Below are 25,923 nucleotides of genomic sequence, written 5' to 3'. Positions count from 1 at the left end.
ATATTAATTACGCCTTACAAGTTTTTCAATGGCGAAATTACCATTTTTCTCCCATGATTTGCTGTATGATTAAAGTTACAAGAGAGCTTGCCAAGCTGTGTCGTTCCTCTGATGGGATTATCCTTTGATTGCTAAAATTAAACTTTTTTTTTAATTTTGAAAGCTTTTTATAAGTTCGAGATCTTTAAAATGATGGCTGCACACAACTGTTTTGGTCGAAGGTGGTTTCAGTTTAAAATGCAAGTGAATAGTTTTGTTATGTTAGTTTTAACAACAGTTAAATAAACTCAATTAGGGAAAATTAGAATTTACTATTTAATATAATAGCTAATTTTTAACCGAACAACAGTAGCTTTAGAGAACATTTGGAAATTAACAACACAAAGTGTACCTTAAGTAGCTGTAAATTAACTACTACCAATTTTTGTTACTTTAATCAATAAAAAAATAGAATCCTTATTTCCTTGTATAAATAGTTTTAAGCTTTTTAAAAACAAAGCTAAACAATTTACAAACTTAATTGTATAGGATGTTAAAACTTTTCCTTGTAACAACATAGCTTTGACAATCTGTAAATACAACTTTAAATGCTGTAATACTTATAGCTAATAAGTTATGCTTTAAACTTAGTGATATCCCATTTATTAAAGAAATTAATCAAAAATATAGTAAAATTAAAAATAACACTGGATATTAATGCCTAATACCAGTTACCTAACTAACACTTAGTTTAAGCATGCACGGTATTTAAAAAAAAAAAGATCTAGTAATTAAAACTTTTAACATGTAGCTAATTTGTAAACATTGAGATAGTATGCAAATATTAAATAACATTTGTTAACATAAGAAATAAGCTATTTTTAACTATAAAATAACATTAAGAGAAACTTTTAATGTGTAACAGCTTTGTAATTTTATTTTTTTTAAATCGGATCGAGCTTAAAACAATTTCTTTATATCTATTGTATTTAATTATTAATATTTTCATATATTTCCTGTATGTCAAAGTTTTAAAATATGTTTAATTTTAATGTTGAAAATTTTTGATGAATAACTGGAATAAAGTAAATAAAACAAAAAAGCGGTTTGGTTTTGAGGAAAACATTTATTGAAATATTATGAATCATGCAAAGTATACAGTCGTCAAAAACTAAAAAAATTGAAACTAAACATTACAATAAATGCTTTATATGAAATAAACTAAGTTAGAACCTCTAGAACTAGCTAGAAAAAAAAGTAAAAAAAAAACAATAAATAAAACGTACTTCGATCATAAGAGGTATACTGTTTGTAAGTTTAAAATACCAACTTATGTAAGAGAAAAAAAATTGTCTACAAATATTTCATTAAAAAACAGATATTAAGTTTTAGTTTACTTGAAATAAAGAAGTTGTAACTTTTGTAATTAGATGTTTACATTTGGCTCCAACAACTATTAATAGTTGTTCAAGTATATTTAAAAAATAAGTATTAGTTAAATTTAGGTTTCGAACAATACAATAAGTTTTTATTTTGCGCAAGGCTGCTCATCAATTGGTTTACTTTAATCTAAAGCTATGAAAGAGAAATTTTTGGTGAACATCGTATAAAAATTATTTAAATAAATTAAATTTAAACATTAGTGTTTTTGTTACTTATAAATTAAAAAAAAAAAAAAATTTAAAAAAAATTTAACAAGTGAAATAATTGTGTCTAATACCATTGTATATTAAAAAAAATAACTTATCAACTCCGAATTGCCCAATCAAAAAATTACAAAGATAATTCATACAAGTATGGAAGTTTTGCCTTGAGCCATCAGCGAGCAAAACCACAGATCAATTATTACCACACACAACATGGCGTTATAAAAATGCAAATTAAACAAGAACGCTGTACATATATTGCTTTGCCTACTGCGCTATCAGCTGTAGTAATCATTAAATTAAGTACTTATTAAACAAAAAAAAAATCAAATATCTTTTATTTAACAGTCAAACTTTTTATGCACATAAAATAAACCTGTATTAAAAAAAAAATGTAAAAAAATATTGCAACAAAACGGGTTTAAGAGGCACTTGTGTATATGGAATTAAAAACGTCACGCAAATTCCAGTCACGACATTTCTCTGCAAATTTGAAAAGTCGCGCGCTGCCATCAAATTACAAAAAAAGTTACGCTCAGCGCAATCTTTAACCGTCCTAAAACGTCAAAACTGTTTCTATGCATCAGGCAGCGAAAGGTTGATCTCCTCCGGTCCCACCTCGCATAAATGATGCCACTTGGTGGCGATGTTCCTAGGGGGGTCTACCGGGTTCACCCACCTTTTCACCGTCACCCCGTTTCTTCTGTAGGTCCGCACATTTTCGCTGGCCTTCCGCCTTTCTTGCGCGTTCACCCGCCAGTACCTCTCGCCGTACATTAAGTAGTACGAGTTGTCGCTGAGGGAATAGTAGGCGGCCGAGACCCGCACCACTTGGTCCGCCCAGCGCCAGTAACCGTGGCTTCTGACCACCGGGAACATGGACTTGATGAGGCCGTAGTCGTGGTACTGCCTGGAAGGCCACCTGTATCTCCACACCTGCGTTTTGAAATTACGTTCAGTCATAGCTGTTAGCATTTATGTGTATTTTGTGTAACAAAAATAAACAAAGTGAGAAATTTGTTTGAATATAGCTTATAGCGAACGTTACGTTTTTTAAGTTAAAGTTTTACTCTAGGTTGACTATTAGTCATTTAAAGTGCTTTTTTTAAAAATTGTGGTTTTGTAAAATACAAGTTGTATAATTCATAACTATTAATATCAAATAATAATGAAGTGAAAAATAAGTTGGAGTAACAAAAAAGCTTTAAGTTTTTCTCACCAGTCCATCTCTGAACAAATAGAGGAGTTTTTCTTGAAAGTTGTACATGGCAGCGTCGACAGCAGTGGGTCCGTATTTGAACATGTCCTTTATTTTCTGCGGGTACTTGTTTCCTTTCGAGTCTTTGTCTTTCATTCTTTCCTGGTTCATGTCGTACTCGGAAAAGTACTCTCCTACGAAGTAAAAGTTGAAATAAATGTTAAGTTCTAGTTATTGGTACAAAAATGCTATTTTTAAACTTCTTTATATTAAAAAAAATGTTTTCAGCATGAACTAATTAAATTAGTATTTTTTTTGCGACTTGGTCACATTTAAAAATTATGCATTACAACGACCAAGTAAAAAAAATTATTGTCATTATTATTATTATTATTCTGTAAGTTTATTGTCCTACGCTAAACCAATTAACAGTTTACATCGTTTGAAATCAGTAAAACAATTGTGTCCATAATTTAAACACTTTACCATTAAACACAGTTGGTTGTGTCGTACGAACCTGTGAAGAACAAAATGGTTCCGAGCAAGTTCGTTTCTCTCGTTTGGACGACAGCGTCGATTCCCGAGTTGAAGTTTCCGGCTTCAACTCTCAGGTCCCTCCAGTACTTTGAAATCATTTTGGGATAACCGTACACCGGTCTGTTGTCCCTGAACAGAAAAAACAATTAAATAAAGTTAATGTGCAATATTGGTAATGTTTATTTAAACACAAACTTTGTCAAAAAATTCAACAAAAGTACCTTTTTTTAAATTCAAAAATGTTTTGTTTACCAAAACAGTTTTTTAATGTCGAGTAGTCAAAGCAGTACTTAGTTACTCGATTAAAGATTTTCTTAAGCCAAAAGCAATTGAATCTAATATTCATATAAACTCAATTAATATAAAGAAGTCTCTTTAAAAAAGTTTTACACAAAATACTTTTAACCAAACTATTAAAAAAAAACAAATTAGGTTTAAGTTTAATGAACTGACAAGCAACGTATTTGTGTAAAAGAAAAGAGAATAGCACAAGATTTTGTGTTTTTTATGAAAATCGAAAAGTTCCACTTAATCTCAAGCAATTTTTGATATTAAAACCGTAAACTGAATTTCTTAATCCTCTACGCGCGAACTCATAATGTTTCGCAAAAACCGTGAAAAAATATCTTTTTCAGATAAACAGATTACAATAAAGCTCTATATGAACTATCTCGCTTCCTTCCGTTTGCTACCGCCGCATAAAATTAAGTTATACTTACGGTAGATATAAAGTAGGAAAAGAAATTAAATGAAAATTTAACTCATAACACTCGACCGCGAAAAGTCAGAAAAAAAAATAAGTTCGAAAACTGAATTTAAACGAAACCGACTAATTAAAGTTTGTAATCGTTTTAATCTCATTTGTGAAAAACTGGGAAAAAGTAGGAAACTTAATGTGTAATTACACGAACACTTCTGCACTCGCGCGATCAAAGCATGGTAATTAACTACTTTGAGCGTTTTACAAATCCGCTTAATGTTTTTGGAAAATTCTCCTGTTAAATCGACGGCAAAAATGTTTGGCAAAGATGATTACACGTATTATGACTGGCGATATAGATCGTTTGTAATACCAGTTATGTAAAGAAAAAAAAAACTCACTGGTTTTTGTACATCCAAAAGTATCCTTTTCGGAATATGAACGTGTTGTATTTGAGAAAGTACTCGTTTTTGTTGTTCTTTTGAACGAAAACGACATCGAATATCGCGTCTATTAAGCTCTTGCATGGTCCTAATGCAGGTATGTTATAAGTTATTGGAAACTTAATAATAAAATACAAAAAATAGCTTGAACGTTTCAAGAACTAAAACTTCCTATTAAAGTCATATATATTTTTTTATTTACCCAATAGCTTAAAACACTGTTATGTACCGATACATTTCAAGTGTGTATAAAAGTTAATGACAAATATTGATTTGCTAACTTATACAGCTATTTATTTTTAAAATAGTATGATAGTTTAGTTTTTATTTAAACTTGTAGCTTATTTAAAATAAGAGAAAATTATAAAAATGTTCCAAACTTTTTTTCATTTTCATATAAACTTACTTAAATCAGTAATTTTATAAAAACTTAATAGTACTTAACATTGAAATTATATTTTCAAGAAAAACTCTCACACTCAAACAAACCGTAAATTTTTCGAACCATGTTTCTGTCGGTGTCGGAAAGCTCGACTATTTCCTTGTTCTGGAACGGCTTGTAGAACGGATACATAATCGAGGATCTGTTGTTGCTGTGCTTAAGTCCCAACGCGTGACCTATCTCATGCAGCGCCACCTATTTCATAGAATGTTTGTGAATTTAGAATTTTAAGCGTACTTTAAAAATAATTCTAATAAAATTACTTGAGAAAATAACTGAACTTCTCTTAAATCGCAACGTTAGCTTTTAACTTGTAGGTTTTTTTTGAGTTACTCCTCTAAACTTTAAAATGAAATTTAAAACAGGCAAAATAATCAAAAAACTACCAAAAAACAAAATACTTATTGTTGAGACTAGCGTTAAACAAACACTTAAATGAAACTAAAAACAACCAAATAAAAATATTCACTTTCAGCAGGCTGATGGGCAGCTTGTTGGTTTCCAGCACGGCCTTCTGGTGGTCCTGCGACCAGCTGAACGGGACGAACATCTCGTTGTCGTTGAAGTGAACCTGTGCCCACGGGAGCGGCCACGCGTGGGCGTACTCTCGCACAAAGGGGGCGGTGTTGAAGGTGGCCGGACACTCATTGTGCTGACCTGATGAAAACATTTTGTGTGACTTCCAACAAAATTGTAAAACAGAATGTAAAAGAAAGCTCTTTAAAAATTGTTTACTTTACTCTTAATGCTCCTTTTTTGTTCTTTGACGAAATTAATAAAATTGAATGAAAAAATGTTTTTACTATGTATGAATATAAATTGCACTTCAAAAAAATCAACAAGCCTGTATTTTTTTATATGCATAAAGTTATAGTGTATGATAAAAACGAAAAAGTCACAAATAATGGTTGACCAGGAAGACGATTTTAGAAACTTAAATATTATAACTTAATACTGTTAAAATATTTGAAGCAACCAACCGACGGCAAAGCCAAGCAGAATATCGACGTGCTCGTCGGATCCCTCGTTGGAGGGGGATTCCCTGAAGAAGCGGGGCAGCACCTCGGACCACATGCGGAAGGCGAGACGGAGGGTGAACCATACCTCGTTCATGGTCATGTATGGGTTGGTGGACGGCCAGTTCTTGGACTGTTTTGGTAAAATTTTTAAGTCAAAGAAATACGAATAAATGCGTTTATGTATTTAACATTAATTTTGAATGCATGTATTTTTTTCAGTTTAGTTGTTTTAATTGTTGGAAATATATAGAACTATCAAACATATCTATCAACTTAAATTAAAAAGTAGAAAATACTTAAATCTACAACTTGAGTTTTTCTTAATCTAGTTTATTTTCTCGTCATATTAGTATGGGAGTCTTTGATTATGTTAAAAGCGAGTTTTGTTTAAAAATTCAAAAACTATTTCGAATTTAGTCATGATCGTCATATTAAACAATCGTTTCACTCACAAGTCGCCACGTGATGACCTTCTCGCCGTGAGTTTTTCCGTCGACGATCTTGAACAAAGAGGACCTCTTCTGCCTGCTCCTCATCGCTCCCTGCAAGTTCCGCCACGTGTAGATCCTCTCCATCATGGAGCTTCTGTCTTCGTCTTCTGAAGTCTTTCCTCTTTCCGCCGCCCACTGTGCGCGATACTTTTCGAGGCTTTCCGTGAGTTCAGCGCCCCTTTACGTTTATAAAATTTTAATATTTTGGTTTTAGTACGCAACAAGCTTTGTTAAATACTGTATACGACTCCATACTGTTTTTCAAAGACTTACATTGCGAGCTTATATATTGTTATTAACTGTTGTACATTGTAAAACTTAGACTTTTGAACTTATACTCACTGAGTTAAACTTTAGTCGTTTTATTATTTATTTTTTAGAACAAGATTGAGTATTTTTGATTTACAAAAAAAAAGTTTGTTGTTTTTGCCAAGTTTTTAACAAACTGTACAAACTTAAAAAAAAACCTTCTTTTTTTAAAACCATTATATTGAAAAACAGAACTAAACTTAGAGCAGTTTGTTTAAAGTATATATGCGGTTGTTATGCATAAAAAGAATTGACATATTCAAAATTCATATTTCATAGGCAGTGAAACGTTGTAATTAAATATTTTTTTTGCTTCCAAACACAGTTGTTTTTTTTTTAATGAGCTGTTCTTGTTTATACCTCAAGGATTAAACGTTTTATTCCCTTATATATATTTTTTCGAATATGCAAGACTCAATTTATGTATGTTTAAATGTAAAACTTTTGTTGGGCAATTCAAAACTGTAACATGTAGAGATTAGAAAAAGGTAACAACTAACATAAAGGTAACTAAACTGTGCTTATTTTGTTTAATAAACTGTTTATTGACTCATTAATAGAAATTTTCTTAAAACAGTTGCTTCAATTTTTAAAACTAAAGGTCTTCAAGTCAATTTCAGTTTCATTTATAATACCAAAACAGCTTTTTTAGTTTTTTACTTAAAATTACTTAGTTAAGAAAACACAAGCTGCTTAGATACAGAAAGAGTAATAAATGTTTAAACTATACTTATTCCTTTATAACTATACAATCGGCAAGCATAGTAACATAAATAAACAACTCTGTACAACTAGGCTACTTAAAAGTTTTTATACTTAAAATAGTTTATAGTTTTACAATCGTACAAAACTTTAGTTTTATAAACTAGCCTACCTAACCAATTTAAAGGTTTAGTTTATTTCATACCAACCTAATAGATTCGTCTACTTCGTTTTCAGTCAAGGTCACCCTATCAAACGGATATTCGAAAGTAGCGGTGCTTCTCTTCGACCTGATATTTTGTTTCTCGCTTTCCATTTTAAGCGTCTGGTTCACCAAAAGCTCTCCAAAGATGCTTCCCATCTGGCTGGTGGCCTCTTGATTTTTTGTTCCTGTCGGCGAGGTCGTGTGGTCCGGAACGCCGCATCTGTGACGTAATAAATAAGTTACCAGAAAAAAAAAAGAGTTCACTTGACCTTGAATTTTAGCTTTGCCTCACGCAAATATTTTACGAGTTCATAAGTGACGTCATATTTTTGTAAATTATGATTAATGCATTGTTAAAATATCTGATTGTCATTAAAATGTTTATACTTTACAGGATTAAAATTAATGCTCGAAAAAATTTAAATGCTACAAAGATTATACAACACATATCGCGATTATAAAACTGACAAAAAAAATAATCTGCTGACAATTTAAAGCTGTTACAAGCTCTAACGAGAGCAATTTACACGTGTGTATCTACATAGCGTGACTTCAACTTCGACAAACACCCCGTGTCACTTAATTGTAGCGACCTGTGCGGCTTCTGATGTCGGCGACTTCTGAAGTAATCGTCGGTTGGCGCGACACGCCGCAAACTTGTTTCCACCAGCAGGCCGTTGCCAAGCAGATCTCAGGTGCGTTGCCAGGGAAGCACGCGATGCCAATTTCGGTCCCCCTTTGAGAAATTGCAAACAAAACGCTAAACAAAGTGAACAAATTGGCCGGGAAACGCCGCACCACAATTTTCAAACGAGGTAATTGTTCAATCACATCCGATGTTTTTCTACCGCTCGTTATTAAAATGTCTTTTTCACGCCTCTTTAAATGGCTGTGTTGTTGTGTTTTGTTTTTGCGCGAGCAACAGCAAATTTGAACAGAAACGCAGAGCAGTTTGAAAGTAACCGAGCAACCGAGCAACGTGCAGTTTCAAAAATTGAGGTTTGTGTTTAATGACAAGATTACAATGTGCAATTTATTTTGCGTGAAATTCTACTCTCTAGGCGCCATTAAAACACTTTGAAAAAGAGTTTGTTGCAGCGTTTGAAAGTGCTTTTCGAAGCTCTTGTTTATTGGCGAGTAAATTTTTCAGATAGTTTTAAAGTGAGTAAAGTTTTTACAAATGTAAGTTTCAACCGACATCGTTTTGTATGTTTAATGAAAATTTCGCAGAACTTACTCGTTTTAGTCAAACTTTTCTCATTAACATGCTTGTTTAAACTTAGAATATATCCTACTTAACGCAGTAATAAACCTTTTTATTAAAACAATTGACTTAAAAACAAACAAGTTTTTACGTACTGTATAAAGTATTATTGAAAACCATCTTTAATTTTGTATTTAGGCACCATTTAGAGTAAGTTAATTTAGTATTATGTAATTGCTCTGCTAGTTCACTAAGAACTTATAACTAAACACTTTTAAACACCTAAAAACAAAACGACATTTGTATGTTTAAGTATTTATCTGACAGATGCTTTAATTATTCGTTTTAGTAAGACTATCTTCCTTTAAATAAAAAGTTTTGAATTTTAAGTTACTTTTTTAAATTAATACAAATCTTAAATGCACGTTAGTATATTCATATGCTTTCTTTTATTAATGAATTGCTAAAGACTTAAAAGAAAAAGTTTAAATACCCATCATACTATTTTTAGTTGTTGTCTGTCTATCTCAAAGTCTTAACATATTTTTAAAGTACTTTGTTGGTATTTTATAATAAATCAAATAAGGAGTTACTAAAAAAACTATTTGAAAAAAATATTTTCAATCATAAGCTGACAAAACTTTATGTTTTCCGGTCAGCTAATATTTCTTAAAATAAGAGTAAGATAAATTACTAAAATTATGTTAACAATAACTAATATTTGTTTTCGTGATTTAACCAGTTTCTATTAATGAAAAATATTAAATGGTCAATACATTAAGAACATAATAAAGAATTTCTTCTGAAAACTTTCAAGTTAGTATACTTGTTACAGTATGTGTCGAATGTTTTGCTATATTTAGTTGTTAAAAATAAGAAATAAATAAGTTTTGAGAAAATAAAGTTATACACTTGTCTTTACACTAGTTAAAAAAATCAAATTAACTTAAGTTTTTAGCTTCTAAACTTTTTTTATGAACGAATAAAAGTTTAAAATTTAAACAGAAATTATAAAGCATTAATTTTATGATGGTTATACCAGGTTAAATGAAAATTAAAACTTTAATAGAAGTTCAAACTATGCTTGAAGTAAATAAAAAAATTTAATTGTACAGATAGCAACTACGCTATGTCTTACGTACTCTTTTATTTTGAAGTGACTTTGTACTGAAAGTCTATTTCTATCAGCTTTAAATTCAAAACCTACTAACTATTACAACTTTCAACTAAAGATCAAAAACTACAAAAAATTACTACACAAAAAGCACAAAAAAAAAACTGCCAACCTCGGCTGCTGCATCACCAGTGAGGTGGCTTCGTCCAACACGCCCGTCACCTCCAACGAGTTCTCCCTCTGGAAGCTCTTCAGCGCTTCCACGTACCTCTTCTCGTCCACCGTCGTCATCTCCCGCCCGAACCTCGTCTCCCGCCAGTTGCCCTCGGTGAGAGCTGCCAAGGAAGCGGCTAGGGAGCGGGATTGTGACGTCACGGCGTTCTCGTTGGGGATTCTGGGGTTGAGGAGGAGGTGGCGGTAGTAGGGGGAGATCTCGGCCCACACCGACGGCTTGACCCAGCCGAACTTTGAGAGGTACTCCTGAGGTTTTGAAATAAAGTTGATGCTAATAATGCAAAGAAGTATTGGTTTATTAAAAATAAAATCATAATAAAATAAAAATAAATTGAATTTTCTTTTTCAAATTTTGATAGTGTAGGACGTTTTAATTCAAGTTATTAATTTTTTTGCTAGGTAGTTATTAAATTCATTGTTATAAACTTTAAAACAGTTTAAAGTTTAAGTTATTATTAAGTTATTAATTTTATATAAAAGCTATGCAAGTTCAATTCAAAACCAAAAATGTTACAAAGCTATAAAAAGCACTGAGTTACTTTTTTTTAATTTAATGAAAACTAAAATACTTTAACATTGTTTATAAAACGTTTTTTGAAAGTTAAAACATGTACACACTTACATAAACTAAAATTTACCGTAAAAACCTTACAAACAACATGACAAACAAAACCCGTATCAGACCTTCGCAGAAGTTTCAGGGATCGTATCTTCGTTTTCAGAGTTTCCTGCAGTAATATCATCGACTTTGGAGTTTGAAGTTGCGAAGCAAGCGAGCAAGGCGAAAATAAAGAAACGCGATTTTGCAGTGAACATCGTTTTTTTATTTTTTTTATTTCACGAATTTTATTCGCTCGTCAGAGAGTTTTTTGTAAGCGGCAAAGCAAGTGGAGGCTTGAATTTTTTCGAAGAATCGCTGAAATGTTGAACTGTCGAGCCTGCTTGAGACTTTCCGTTGCAATTCAGACTCGTTCTGATTGTGAGTACGATAAAGCTTTTTAGCTGTTTTAAAATCTGTTTATTTTTATATTTTTTAGCTAGAAATTGAAGCTATTTTTTTATATTTGTTTTAATATACTTTAAAGTACCTTTAATTTTGGCTACTCACTTAATTTAACTTAAGATGTTAATAGCTGAGTAAAGTTGGATTCTTTATTTACTTTTAGTTTAAAGACAAACAAAGTATTGATTTTAGTTCTTCAGTTTAAAAAATATGATAAGGGCATCTAGGATAGGAAATAAAACGATCCTATTCGTTTAACATGGAATTAAATAAGTTACGTTTCCAATATATTGTAAATGCTATGCGCAGCTTGTAGTAACTTGTCAATACGGATCTTTTTACTTTTTCGAAACTTCGCTTTAGCTAGTTTTTTAACTTTTTTGTTTAAAAAAAAGTACTTAACATTCAAGCTTATAATCCTATTAGAAAAAAAAGGTTTTAAATTAGAACGTTGTGCTCATATAAATTTATAAGCGTAGTATTTATTAATGTTATGAAACAACATTTAATTTAAGTTTAATATATTATAAACTTGTATAAATAAAACAATACACATTCTAGATTGTATAAAAAGTCTCGAAAAAAATAGTATAAAAAAAGTTTAAGTGTGCGCTTTTCTTCGGTATTTACGGATACTTGTTAATAACCAGATCCAACAATAACTTAAAAACAGAGTTCGATAACTAAATTGATAGATAAAAAATTAAGAGAGTAAACTTTCGTAGAAATTCGCAGTTCCCAACCCATTATTTGACACAGCAAATTGTAAAAACACTAATGTTTATAAATCAATTTAGCAAAGTGATAGATAAAGGAAAAAACGTGATCAGAGTAAATATGTGTTTTTTTTTTAATTTAAGAGCAAAAGCAATTCCATCAAAATTCATCATTACACTGTTTTAATTAATCACGAAGCAAAAGGTTGAAAGAGAGGTTATGTTTTCAGTAAATTATCGAAACTACCCTTTAATGAACCTGACTTTTTCTGAAAAGAAGTTAATTAGTACAAGGTTGTAAAAAACGTTTTCGATTTTTTTCTCATGTAGAATAGGGTTTCGCCAAACAGTTGTTGTAAATGGCATAACTTCGATTGCAGGTCTGATCTTACATTGAAAAATGTATATAAACTTTATAACTCATTTGATCTTTGATGCATCTAATCATTTAAAGTTATTTCGAAAACAAAAATTTTTTTAATAAATACATCAAAAATAAACTGTTTGACAGTTAATTTTCCAACGACAGCAATTAAAATTTACATAAAAATCTTTCTTACAACTAAAATTTCACAAAAACTTTATAGCTTTAAAAATGTGTATCAAGTCATAACATAAAGAAGCTTGTTCAGCTTTCATTGCGAAACTAAAGTCGACTGCTTTTCCGCTCGTCGGCTATTTTTCTGATTTCACGGGCAAACATTCGAGATTCGTCACTTCGAGTCAAAATACTGAGTCACGTTGCGACGAACAATGGCCAGTGAGAGTCAAAACAACAAAGGTCAATTAAACCTTCATTGCACCTTTTCAGCGCCTTTGTTTTGCACACATTGAAAATTGTTTTGCGCCGGTGAATCTCATTTTGTTTGTATTGTCGCTTTGACTGGAGCTGAGTGACCTTGCCTAATTGTCAAACGAGCGATGAACGATTTGAAATTACGCCGTTTAACACACGTGACCTTTCAGTGTATTCTCTGTGACGAAGTCAATTATTTTTAATGATGTCAGTTTTTTTTCGTTTCTTCGATTTTGATAAGAAAAACTAATTTTTGATAGCTGAAATAACGAAATCAGCTTTTTTAAGCAAACTAAATCATATTATTAAAATTTGAATTTATGATAAATTTTAGACTAATGTTTGAAACAATGCTGACTTAACTATTTTCAAGTTTTGTAATATAGTTTTAGTATCAAAGAATTAAAAACTAGAGGTTTATTAATACATAAATTTCAAGTCTACAAAGTAAGCTATTTAAATTTCAAAAAAAAACTAAAACGCAACCATGTTTTTCAGAAGAAAAAGTTTAAAAACTAAAGTTCTCCATAAAAATTTACCGTCAAAAATGTTTCAAACACAGTTTTGTTTGTGTTAAACGGTTATTTTTACCTACAAAATTGCTACATCAAAAAGTTCGCAACGTTTACAAATATGTCTGTCGCTGTTTCAAGATGAATGGAGGTGGTCTGAAACGTTCATAACAAGCTTAATTGCTTAAACTTGAGCCCTTCTCTCTGCTCTATTAAAAACGGCCTTCGCACCTAAAAACAAGCGCTAAATTGGCAATGCAGATTGATTGGCGAGTGAACTTTTCTGTTTTATAAGCTGATTTGCTTTTAATCACCTTAGAGAGGCATGAAACGCAACATAAAGTTTTTCTGATTAACGGAACGCTTTAAACTAAGCCACCCAGTAACTTTCTGTTGATATTAGTATTGATACGATATTAGTATTTATACTTGGTTGTTTAAGTGTTCATTTTTCGTTCTACTTTTTCTTTACACTTAACGCAAATCTGTTTTAAAAGATCTTACGTTTTGTTGCACCATTGATGATGTTAAAATCTAAAAACACTAAAAAACCTAAAGTAAAGAAAAAAAAGCTTGTTTCATGGTTTATATTTTTAAAATGTTTAAAAAGCATGAAAAACAATTAAAACGAACTAAAACATTAAAAATATATAGTTTCATGTAAACAAAAAACACTCAAAGTGTAAAACAGCAACACTATATGGTAACTAAATAAACAAGCACTCTATAAATAACACAACTTCATGTTTTTTGATTGTAATCAAACCTATCAAGCTAGAAAATAAGCAATAAAAATTAGTAACAAAGTGACAAATGATTTTATCAGTGCGATTTGACAAAACATCTCAGCAATATCTCAGTCAAATCTTAACTGTTTTCTACCTATCGCAACACAAAACATTACATTAACCTTTTTTTTTTTACAATTACTTTGCTCAATAGCGCTAAATGTGGCAACCTATTGGGTTTAAAATTTTTGTTTCAGTTTTTTTAACGTTTAGTAAATAATATAAGATGATTTAATATTTTTTAGTTAAGAAACACTTTATACAAAATTGATTATAAAGTTTTAAGCCTTAAAAAACAACTAGTAAGTAAAAAAAGGTATGCAAGCTCTTTAAATTAGTTTGATTAATTTTCATTCAAAAAAAAGCTTGACCATTTAAATGTTTTACAAACTTTGCAACAAAACACAAACTTAACTCGGTACTTATACCGTTTACAAAACAGTGATCGGTTTACTGTAGTTCAAACGTCTTACATAAGAAAAAACAGTAAATTGTTTTGATTTACAAAAATGAATAAATTATATTCCACAAAAAATTTAGAAAGTAACAGAATACGTGATAATTTTCTTAAAGTGAATTTTTAAGAAAATATGTGTATCACTTATTCAAAGATTACATCAGCTGTTTATAGTTTTCGTCTACCGCATTAAAATATGTGTTTGAATAGTTTAAAATTTCATGATAGACTGTTTTAAGCCTCAAACTTAAGTAAAAATTACATACTAAGTTTTATTGTCTTATCATATTTTTATCAATTAAAAGTCTGTGTTGATAATTGTTTTTTTTTTAAACTATATATTTCTTATTGCTATTAAAAGTACTTTTGTGCTTTTACAACATCAATACTATAAAAGTTTGCTTAAAAATTTAAATACTTATTAATTATTTATTAATTTATGTATTACGTAATTATAAAGTTATTGAAAACTTATTTTTCAATCATTACCAAAACAAATAGTTTTTTTTGTAACTTAACAATAGCAATTTAACGTAAATTATATGAAAAGCTTCAAAACCTTGTTAAAATTTAAGATAATCATAAAAAACTTTGGTTACAGGACAAAACTTCACAAAAATAATTTAATTTGATAAAATTAATCAAAAAATAAAGTAAATTATAGTTAAGTTTGTAAAGGTTAATCGTATTTCGATTTTATAAAATTGCAAATATTAAACAAGACCTTTTTTTATAAAAAAATACTAAAACTTTGAAAAAAAAGTATTTCATATTAAGTAGAAATTTATTTGATAAAAAAATGAAAAATTATTTTAAAAATGTTTTTAAATAAAAATTATAAAACAATTCTTTTTAAGAGTTTAAAAACATTAAGCATAAGCTATAACTAAAACTACATTTATTTGTTTAATAACAGGAAGTTTTACGCTATCAACAAAAATTTTCGCCCTTGATCAAAAGGTCTCTGACAAAACATCGTTCTTATTTTCCGTAGAAGCAAGCAATTTAGACGGATGAACGAAATTTATCGGAGGTGTGTGTGAGCGTCACATCGAACAAGCTTCATCATTGTTGAATAACAATTTACGTTTAAAATCAGCAACAAAAACCTCACTGCGGTTTCACCTTGTTTAATTTATGAATTTTTTGTTAACAGGAATGGCTACATATGTCGCGCACCCATAAATCACGAAAAATTTAAACTGCTCAAATATTTCAACTGTTAAACGTTAAATTCAATGAACAGCAAGTAAATATACCTATTACACCAAATAAATCGTAAAAAATTAAGTTTGAAAAAACCTCTTACTAGTAATTTTTCTATAAAAAGTCACAGCTTAAATTTAAAAAATAACGTTTTTATCAAGTAGTTTACTAAAATTTAGATTAAAACTCTGAAAAAGATGAATAAAATTTTCTACCAAACATTCATTATCCATACTACAGCACAAAACAAAGTAATTTAGGCAAATTTTCATCTTAACCCTTGCAAGTGTGAAAATTTTAGTTTTGCATCCCATTTTAAAAGCATAATTGCCCGGCGAGCTCATACGAAATTGCTCCTCCTAAACTCAATTGACACCAAATAAATCACATTTGGGTTCTCAGCACATTAAAAAAAGTAACACATGCAGACTTTTATTTGTTTTTAATGATAACTTTAAGTGCATCACCTGCCCGTGCTATGAAATTCAATGGCTTTGCTACGCAAACTGTTCGTTTTAATTGTTTGACTGCCGTATCAAAGTAGTACATAACCCTTTGTTTGTTTTAGGATCTTTTAAACATACTTAAATTATATTTAAAAAAAAATGTACTAATCATTTAAAGTAAATAGTAATAATGTTCAACCGCTTTCGCTCGGTAGAAATCGAACATAGCAACTTATCAACAACTTGATTGTCTGGAGTAAAATAAATTAAGTTTTTATTTTGCACACGTTTTGTTAACTATCAGAGTAAAATTTGTTTAGTTTGAAATTTAACAATTTTTAATAAAGGTTTATAATATACATTTAGTTAGCTACAAATAAAAAGTTTAACAGTTTTATTCATAAAATGTTAGCTTTTTTTTTTGCGGGGTTTAGGGTTTTTAATACTTTAATACTAACCAAAACTATAAATTAAATTCTAATTGAAATATTTTGAATGAACTGAAATAGATTTATTTTAGATAAGCTTGTAAAAGAAAATTATCCTATGAAATATGCCAGTTGAGTTTTCAAGTTTTTTTTTCCTATAAGTCGAATGTTTTTGAATTTTCTTCTCTTTTGCATTTATCTAATTGTACAGTAACTAAAGTTTTATTATGCTTTCATATAACGTTACTTTTGCTTTCCAAAGAGTCTACAAAAGTACAGATAGTTGATTGATGTTACGTCATAATTAGTGCATAATTAAGTGATGTTTACAAAAACATGTTTATTTTTAAGGTGTGGTGCCTAATTAAAACTTATTCGAAAATTGTAATTTTGGCGTTCCTAATTAATTTCTCTGTTTACCGTATTATGAGTTGTTTGTTTTAAGTTATGAATTAATTTGAAAGTTATGCATACTTTTCTCAAAGAAGTATTAGAGCAATGTAAAATTGTCCAACATATTTTAAGTAAAGAAAACTGAATTTTGAAAGATTTAGGTTTTTTTTACATTACAAACATAAATTTTTAGGATTATTAAAAATGACAACTTTAAGATTTAATTTTTAAATATTATGTCTTAAAGCGCTATTGATACTTAATTGATCATTAAACTTTTAATAAACAATATAACCAAAAATTACCAAATAAATTAAAAAAAAAAGATAAGCTACTTGTTTTACATACATTATTAAACTAACTAACTAACCAAATTATCAATCTTAAGAAACACATTTTAATGTTTTTACAGAAAAAACTTGGTAAAATATTGTAATAAATAAAGTTAGTCACATTACAGTTTACGATTTTTCTAGACGGGTTAATTAGTTTTTTAAGTTCTAATGATTCTATTTAAGTTTTTTATTTTTTAAAGATAATTTAAAATAAAATCTGAAGAGTGTTAATTAACGAATAGTGTTGTCCGTTTATTATTTTTTGAAAATAAAACTGAAGAGTATATTAAAATTTATTATGCTTAGATTACATAGTTTTAAACTGTATAAGTTTTTTTTCTATAAAACTTTTAAATTAATTATACTTTTAGAAATAGAGTTTGTGCATTGAGTAGGTGTCAATATGTCACTTATTTTTTAACGAAAGTAGATTTGCACGAGTGTTTTTTTACAAGGTAGGCTTCGTTCATTCCAGTTGGTACTATTGACACAAGAGTATTTTCATACCTTAAATCTGGTAACTTTTCTTATTTAGACTTTTCATCTTACGCTTACCGTAAATGCGTCATGAGTGAAAACATCACCAGCAAAAAATTGTGCAAATTTTTGATGCTTAAACAGTCTTCAGTGCAAAAAAGACATACCGTGTGTACCAAAAAGTTTAATTAAACTTATGTTAAGAATTAAAAATTAATCATTACATCAATATACAACAAAAAACAGTTCCATTATATATGAAAAACGGATATTACCAAACTCGATTAAAGTTTTAGTGGAGTAAGTTTGGACAAAAAAGAATAAATGTGTTTTTAACCGTTGAAAGAAATTGATAGCTATAATAAATAAATAATTATAATAATAAAGAATAAAGTAAACTTTCAACGATTAATTAAACTTTAACAAACGAGCTTTAAAAAAAGTATATACTAGTAACAACAAAGAATTTAGTATATTGGAACGGGTCTAAATTGCACGAGGTTACTAAATTTCACGAGGGGACTAAATTGCACGAGTGCACAAAATTGCACGAAGCCAAATTTGCACCAGAGCACGAAATTGCACGAAGACTATTTTACACCAAGTGTCAATTTTGCACGTGAGTAAAAAATTACAAAAAAAGAAATACATTTAAAAAAATACTAAAAATTAATTTAATAAAAAAAAAAGTTACTGACCGAGGGTAAGGGTTAGGGGTAACAGTGATAGTAAAAATTAAAATTAAAAAATAACTAATATAAACTATAATAAAAAAAATTAAAAAAAAGTAGAAAAAAAAAATTAATAAAGAAAAAAGATACCGATCGAGGTTTAGGGTTAGGGATAACAATGATAGTAAAAAAAAAACATTATAAAAAAGAACAAAAAAAAACTTACCGACCGAGGGTAAGGGTTGGGGGTAACAGTGGTAGTAAAAATATATATAAATATATATACAAAATTAATAAAATTAGTAAAAAAATTAAATAGTAAATAAAAAAAAACTTAACCCGTGCAAAATTGTCTCCGTGCAAAATAGTCTGCTCGTGCAAAAGTGTCTTCGTCAAATGTCACTGCTTAAAAAAACCTGACAAAATTGCAAAATCTTTCATTAATAAAAGCTCAAAATTTTTCAATGGGTACTGCAAGGTCAATGAAAAACAGTTTTTTAAACAACTTTTAAGTTTTGAAAATAAGCAGAACTATGAAAACTTTTGTACTTTAGAGAAGTTTAAAAGTAAAAGAAATAATTAAAAGTTACATTAAGAAGCTAATGGTAGAAACTTTAAATGTAAATAGGTATCTATATAAAATCATTATAATGAAGTGTCTTTGAAATATTTTATTATTATTATTTTGTTTGATTTAAAAAAATATTTTAACCTTAACCAAATAAGTTTAGAGAGTATTTCAAAGAATTTTTATTTAAATAAAACTATGTTTGAATAATTGTGCAACAAATTTTTATACTTTATTCTTCAAAAGGCTGAGCTTCAAAATCTACTTCGCTTTTTTTTTCAAAGTAGCACATTAACCCCAAAAAACTTTCAAAGTAAGCAGAATAAATGTTTTTGTAATAGTTTTTAATTCTTATTAGCTAAAACACAATTTGAAACTTAATAACAAAATAAAATGTATAAAATAGGAACACAAAAAAGTTCCAAGTTTATTGAAAAACAATTATTGGCGTGAAAACCAGCAGCCAATCAAATGTCATTATTTCACCAAAGCGGACGCGAACTTTAATCAACACTCGAGTTCGGCTGAGTTCCGACCGCCGAAAAAGCTTAATCCGACGAGGACGAATTATTCACGCGCTTCTACCAGCGAAACTTTTAAAAAATCCTCAAAACGATAACGCCCCACGTCACTAATCGATTTTTAATCCCGAATGTCTTGACAACACGAGGCGGCAACGCATTTTTGATGGCATCTGCTCTGAATGTTGACGCTTCGCACCGGTGTCAAACGCAGTCGTCGCTTCCGTTGAGGAAATTAATCACCTTTACAAATGCTGCCGTGATGCCTGTCTGGTGTGCTGAGGTGAAGTGATATTTTTAATTGAGATTTATCGCGCTGCTCAAAAGGCCTTTTAATCGCGCGGTATTTTATTTTGTTTGCAATAAATTCTGTCTGACATGTTGACTGTAACTTTTCATAAGTTTGTGCTTGCAAAAGTGTTGTAAAGCAAACCTTCAGCATTAGTAGTTTTTTAAGTTGATAAAAGTTAAACAACTGTGAAAGTTTTTGTGTGCTGTTAAAGCCATAATGTTAAACTCTTTACATCAGTTTAAATAATTTAGAAATATTCTAAAAGTATAAAAAGTTGTAAGCTTTAAATTGCTATTAATACGATACTTAAAGGCTGATAATAACTTTGTAAAGTGAGATAATCCGGCGACCTAAAGCCTTTTCAAAAACTTATGTAAAACATTCTTAATGGCTTTACTTGAAAATAATTACTTTTCACCGTAACAAGTATTAGTTTTATTTAAAAAGTATCAATAATAAGTTTTGAAAAGTATTACAACTTACAATTTTTACTAAATTGAATTTAGGGTCTTAAAATTTTCTGATAGTTTTAGGTGTGAATGGATATAGTTTGAAAGTTTTAAAACCTAAGTATTGAACTATGAAAGTTTACTAAGAGAATAATTTTTTTTGTTTTAGGTTTTACAGAGAGTACTTTCCTAAAAATCAGAACTGATACTAATTAAATTGATCCATATAATTAGATACCACCTACAAAAGCATAATTTGAAAACGAAAAAATAACTACTACGGACATCTTACAAAAAAAAAAAACTTCTTTAAAATCCAGATTTTTTTTACCTCTGAACATCTTTAAAGCTCAAAGCTCACAAAGAAGCTCTCTGAAACAGCTCAAAACTCATTGATAGCTTGGCTACAAACAATGCTACCATGGTAACACGAGCGCGTGAAATTAATCACAGCAGATTAGCTGCTGTGTCTATGTGCTCTACTTGCCTTCCCCTTTTCACACATTTTTGTTGCCGCCTTGTCAGTAGGTAAACAAAAGCGCCGCTTCTCGAGGTGCTAATTGCTTCGGAGCCTCGAGTCATTTTCTTCAGTTGTCAGGCGAGCGGCGGCGCATGGCAACGGAACCCGGTCCAGTTGCCATGCAGACACACAACAAACACATGCGTTTCGACGAGGTATAGCATCAATGCTGCTGATGGGTACAAGGAACAATAACAATGCTGAATAATACTCGTGAGAAAGAGCCGCGTCGAAGTGCGAATTGAATTGGTTTGGTATCACTTGTAAATTCAAATTTCTATTGTTGTGGTTTTTTTTCGTGTATTCAAACTAAAAGTAGCTGTTTCAAGCATACTTTAGATATCTAGCGTACACTGAGGTTTCACCAAATTTGGTGTTGCAAAATAATTTAAAAAAATTGTTCTAAATTAAAGTTTTTTTGCATGCTTGTACCCTTAAAAATTTAAAATGGCTCTTAATTTACAAAAAAAAAAGCTTTTAACTTAAAGTAACGATTATTAACTAACATTAGTTTGTTACTAAATTTTCTTTACATTAAGTGTTTTAAAAGTTGTTTTTACAGAATTAAAGCTGTTTAAATAAGGGTGTAAGTTTTATGTAAACTATTTTAATGTTAAATCGGATTAATGTTGTATTATTTTTGTTTACTGACTTGAATTTAGTAAATGTATATTTTGAATATGTAATGATAGAAAAAAAATATTATCAGCTGAAACAAGTTACTTAACTTTTAATAGAGACTTAGATACATTTTATGTTTAAATTTTATATAAGCATAAACAATAAACAAAAATGGTATCAGTTAGTGCATAATAGAAAAAATTGTATCACTTAATTATTCTAAAAAAGCTTAATTAAGAATGTTAAAAGTCTAATACGTAAAACACTGCCTTTGATAAAATATAATCTACAGCTTTAAGCTTCATACTAAAAAAATTACAGCGATAAATACTAACAAAAGATTAACAAGTTTAGTAATCATTTTTAAAGAAGGTTTACTTATAAAAATATAATCTGTATTTTTGTCACGTACAAGTTTTAAATCTACTTTTAAAGTGGGAAAAAAAGCACAGAATTTTAAATAAAGTTTATCTATTAAAAAACAGTTGAAAAAATAAATTTAAAGGTTTTTACCCGTATTTTTTATTTTAAGTTATCAAAGAGAAATGATAATTTTTTGGAAATACTTTGGTAAACTGTAACTTACTACCGTAAGTGTAGGAAAAAATTAGTCTATTATAACTATTTTAAAATAAGCAATTTAGTGTCTTGAAGTTCTAAATTAGATATTTAAGTAAAGTTCTGGAATAATACGCTTGTAAAAAACGTTTTCAGTTTTTAAGTGTTGATAGTCAATTTCATGGAAGTTACCATGTCTTTATTGCGGTTTCATTGTCTAAATAATTGATTTTTAATTTAATTCGACTATACAGCTTTGATGTTAGAGTAATGAAACTTTATACATTAAGTTATATCGAGTCCGCCATAAAGCCTTTTAAAGAGAAGATATTACTTTTGAAGTTTAAATCAAAATAAGCAGGTGCTAAAATTTAAACGGTTTGTTTACTGGCCGTCCTGCTTTGGTCGTTTTAATATTAAACATCAATTAACAAGTACGCGATAAACGCTATAAAAGTCTGTTTGTGTAAACAATCGCACTTCTTTAGAAGGTTTTTAGTTGATAGCAATTAAACCTCTAAAAAGCCACAAATTCTCAGTGGTTTTACATAACAATTAATAACTGAAACAAACACAATTTTTATATTTTTTATTTAAATAATGTTATATTTTATTAAAACTTATTATTAGTTTCTAAGTAAAGCGCATAAAAAAATAAATTCGAGGACATCTATGAAAGCTTAACACCGTTTATCCAAGAAAAACAATTTGAAGTTTCTATTATGCTAACTTAAAAATGAAAAACATAATATATGATTCAAGTTTTTCCTTTAATATTTATCTTCTTGCGTGTGTTATTTATAATAATCATTATGTTTTTTGACGTTAATGTATAACTTCTAATGTTTAAAAGACTGCAGTTTTTACAAAAAAATATTTATTTATTCATAATAAAACACAAACAAAGTTAAGCTTTTAATTTAAAATTTCTTCTGTTTTTAGGTACAATTGTTTTGCAAGTTTGTGAATACTTTAATAAAATACAAAAATGTGCTTTTTTTGTAAAATACTATTAAGTATAAACAGTTCGATGATAATACATAATTTTTTTAGAAACTAAATGGTTATGTTACCAAAGAAACACAAATATGACCACATATTTTCCCGTTTAGGAACTAAAGACTGGTACTTCTTTGTATTAATAAGTTTTTTTTATATTTTCCAGGAAACATCGACACTAAACAGATTAGTATTATTAAGAAAATTTTATTAGAGTAAAAAAAAATCGGTTTAAAATTATTGCTTCATTCACAAAAGCTAAGTTTTAAGTAAGACTTAAAACTTAGTTTTTTAGATTAAGCTTTAACAAATTAAAAATAGTATTTATTTTTAAATATAAAAGTTTAAAACTTTTGAAAAACAATATTCTTTATACTAAATATGTTTATTATAGTTGTTATTATTTATTTTTTATAAATAATTTGATTTGTTTAAACTCATAACAAATGGTATAAATTCTAATATAAACTGTATAAGTTGTATCCATATAAAAAATATTTAGAAATAAATTTAAAGTTACTTACTTAAAAAAAAGTATATGTCTATGCAATTTGAAATTATTTAAATGTTTTTTATTTATTTAGAAGTTTTTCACATGCTCAACTGTGCACCGTAGCGGTTGTTTTTTATGTAAGTATTTGTAGAGATTTTGATGTAGTAATTTTCTGAACTGTACTTAAACATAATATAAAAAACTATAAAATAAAAAAGCTATTGTTTTTTAGAGAACTTTAATAAGGATGTATTCGTATTTAATTCAATTTTATTTCATTATTTAATTTGTTAAATATTTTAAGCAAAGTTTTTGAACGATCATGTTTAGTTAATGGTATGTTAGCTGTAACAATAGAAAAAAAAGTTTACTTAAAGTTATAAAGTTCTACTTATTTACTGAAGTTTTAGAAACTATTACAAACACATAAAAAAGTCTAAAATGTATTAACACTAATCCTAACGTAATTTTTTAGTAGCCTCAATGTTTATGTACAAAATAGTAGCTTACTGTTATGTAATGACCGATTTATTATTAGATGTATTGATGTTTCTTAATTAATCTGCTCTATTTTGCTAACGATTTTTTATATAAACAAAAACTCAGGGTTGATTTTATATTTTAATTTTAAAATTTTGCTAATACCGTTGTTGTTTATTAAGTACTATTTATATTAGTTAAAGTGTTTAAAAATCAAACCAAATAGTTAAAAGTAATTTTCTACGATTTGTTGATTTGAGGCAGAACAAATAAATATAGAATCAATAACTGAGACTCACAATATAGTTATTGATTTATATATTTTTTTAGAGTAGATGATTGTAGTAGTTACTACGTAAGTTTAAGTTTTCTTCAATTTTGATTGTCTATTTATTTAATTATTTTTAATTCCATTTCTATCAAATTTTCCAACTAATTTAAAAACTTTTAGTGTAACTACGTTAGAAACTTTTTCTTTGTATAAAATGTGTATAGATTTCTGCATAGTTTAATAATATAAACCTTAATTTCACAAGTTATCACTATTTTACTGACGTTCGTACTGTTTTTTTTTACTTTAGTTTGACTTTTTAAAATATTTTTTTTATTAAACTACTTCTTCTTAAATTCAAAATTTAATGTAGCTAAAGAAAGTTTTTACTTGGTTGTAGTTTAAAAAAAAGCCTGTTGCAAACAAAGTTTACCTATTTAGCTTATGAAAATAAGTTTGTTTTATTATTTAACTTTAGTAAAAAGCGTAAATTTTCAGGCCATTTAAATTATAATAGTTTTAATATCAGTTGCAATATAAAAACTGTGGGTATTGTTTATACAAACATACCTGTTTGTAATAATGTCTAATCGTCCTGATTGCTGGTAGAGTAATTTTAAATCGTAGCTTTTAAATTAAACATATACTTTGTAAAAACATGAACAAATTAAGTCTAGAGGTGTTAACTTAATTTAAAAACGAATATATTAATTACTATAACTGTTCAAACTGAACCTTCAACAGAGTACTCTTTTATGATAGCTAATTTTGAACTGCTAAAATTAAAAAAATTAGTTGCGAATTTGAATAACTTTAATTAAAAACTGGATAAGCTCTTTACTTATTTTTAGTCTTTGTAGTTATTTAACACCTATAACTTGTCATCTGTAAATAAATAAATTATCAAAAAACTATTCAAGATATAAATTAAAGCGTTTGTTAGCAAAAGATCCTAGCGAAACAAGTTCGCTGGAATATATAAAAAATTTTTTTTACAGTATCCAACATACACTGTATAATTAATTATTATTACATATTAAAACATAATTTTAAATATAAATGTTTTAAGTTTGTAACATTTAAAATCCAAACATATTAGCATTTTGCAAACTACAGTATTTCTTAAAATTATTTAATAAGAAAAAACCAAAACGAGATTTATTTTTTTTGTTGTGATTTTATTATTCTATAAACAGTTATCTTTCTAATACAAATAAGTTTTGATAAAGTTTGGTTGAAGTTTGTTTACTTAGATCAGAGTTAAAAATAAATTTAACACGACAAACTTAACAACCTTAGACGCTTCTAATAGATCGCAAGTAGCTATTGTGACGTCACCATGACATTAAAAACCGACGTAGGAGTAATTTTTATTAATCGTGTCTTCCTTTTGATAAATCTGTTGACCCTTTTGAATACTTTTTTATATTATTCTAGTTTTAAATTGTAATTTAATTATATTTAGTAGATTTTCTACTGAGTTTAATTAGAGAAGTTTATAAACATTATAAAAAAAATGAATTTTGAAATATTAAAACTTAATTACAAAATATATTTAAACCTAAAAATAATTCATAAACATTAAAACACTAAAAGTAAAAGTTAAGTTTTCCTAAATTAAAACTACGATTTATAATTGCATATAAACTATATCCACCCGATTTGGCTTTTTGAAACAACTGTGGTTAACTTTATTAGTT

General features: G+C 28.4%; 1 protein-coding gene across 1 annotated transcript; it reads right to left on the bottom strand.

The window, feature by feature from the left end:
• Window positions 1-1,282: 1,282 nt before the first annotated feature.
• LOC145829361 (matrix metalloproteinase-21-like) lies at window positions 1,283-11,230 on the bottom strand. The gene is made up of 11 exons (XM_082937130.1): window positions 10,908-11,230; window positions 10,162-10,469; window positions 7,676-7,891; window positions 6,417-6,633; window positions 5,926-6,094; window positions 5,415-5,602; window positions 4,993-5,140; window positions 4,462-4,591; window positions 3,341-3,489; window positions 2,845-3,017; window positions 1,283-2,561 (listed from the first exon to the last, which is right to left on the bottom strand). The coding sequence occupies exons 1-11, from the start codon at window positions 11,037-11,039 to the stop codon at window positions 2,202-2,204; spliced, it is 2,190 nt and encodes a 729-aa protein (XP_082793256.1). The 5' UTR covers window positions 11,040-11,230; the 3' UTR covers window positions 1,283-2,201.
• Window positions 11,231-25,923: the final 14,693 nt, after the last annotated feature.

Source organism: Thalia democratica, chromosome 2, assembly GCF_965202585.1.
Source record: "Thalia democratica chromosome 2, ktThaDemo2.hap1.1, whole genome shotgun sequence".
NCBI classification, from domain to species: Eukaryota; Metazoa; Chordata; class Thaliacea; order Salpida; family Salpidae; genus Thalia; species Thalia democratica.
This window is presented reverse-complemented; position numbering and strand designations above follow the sequence as displayed.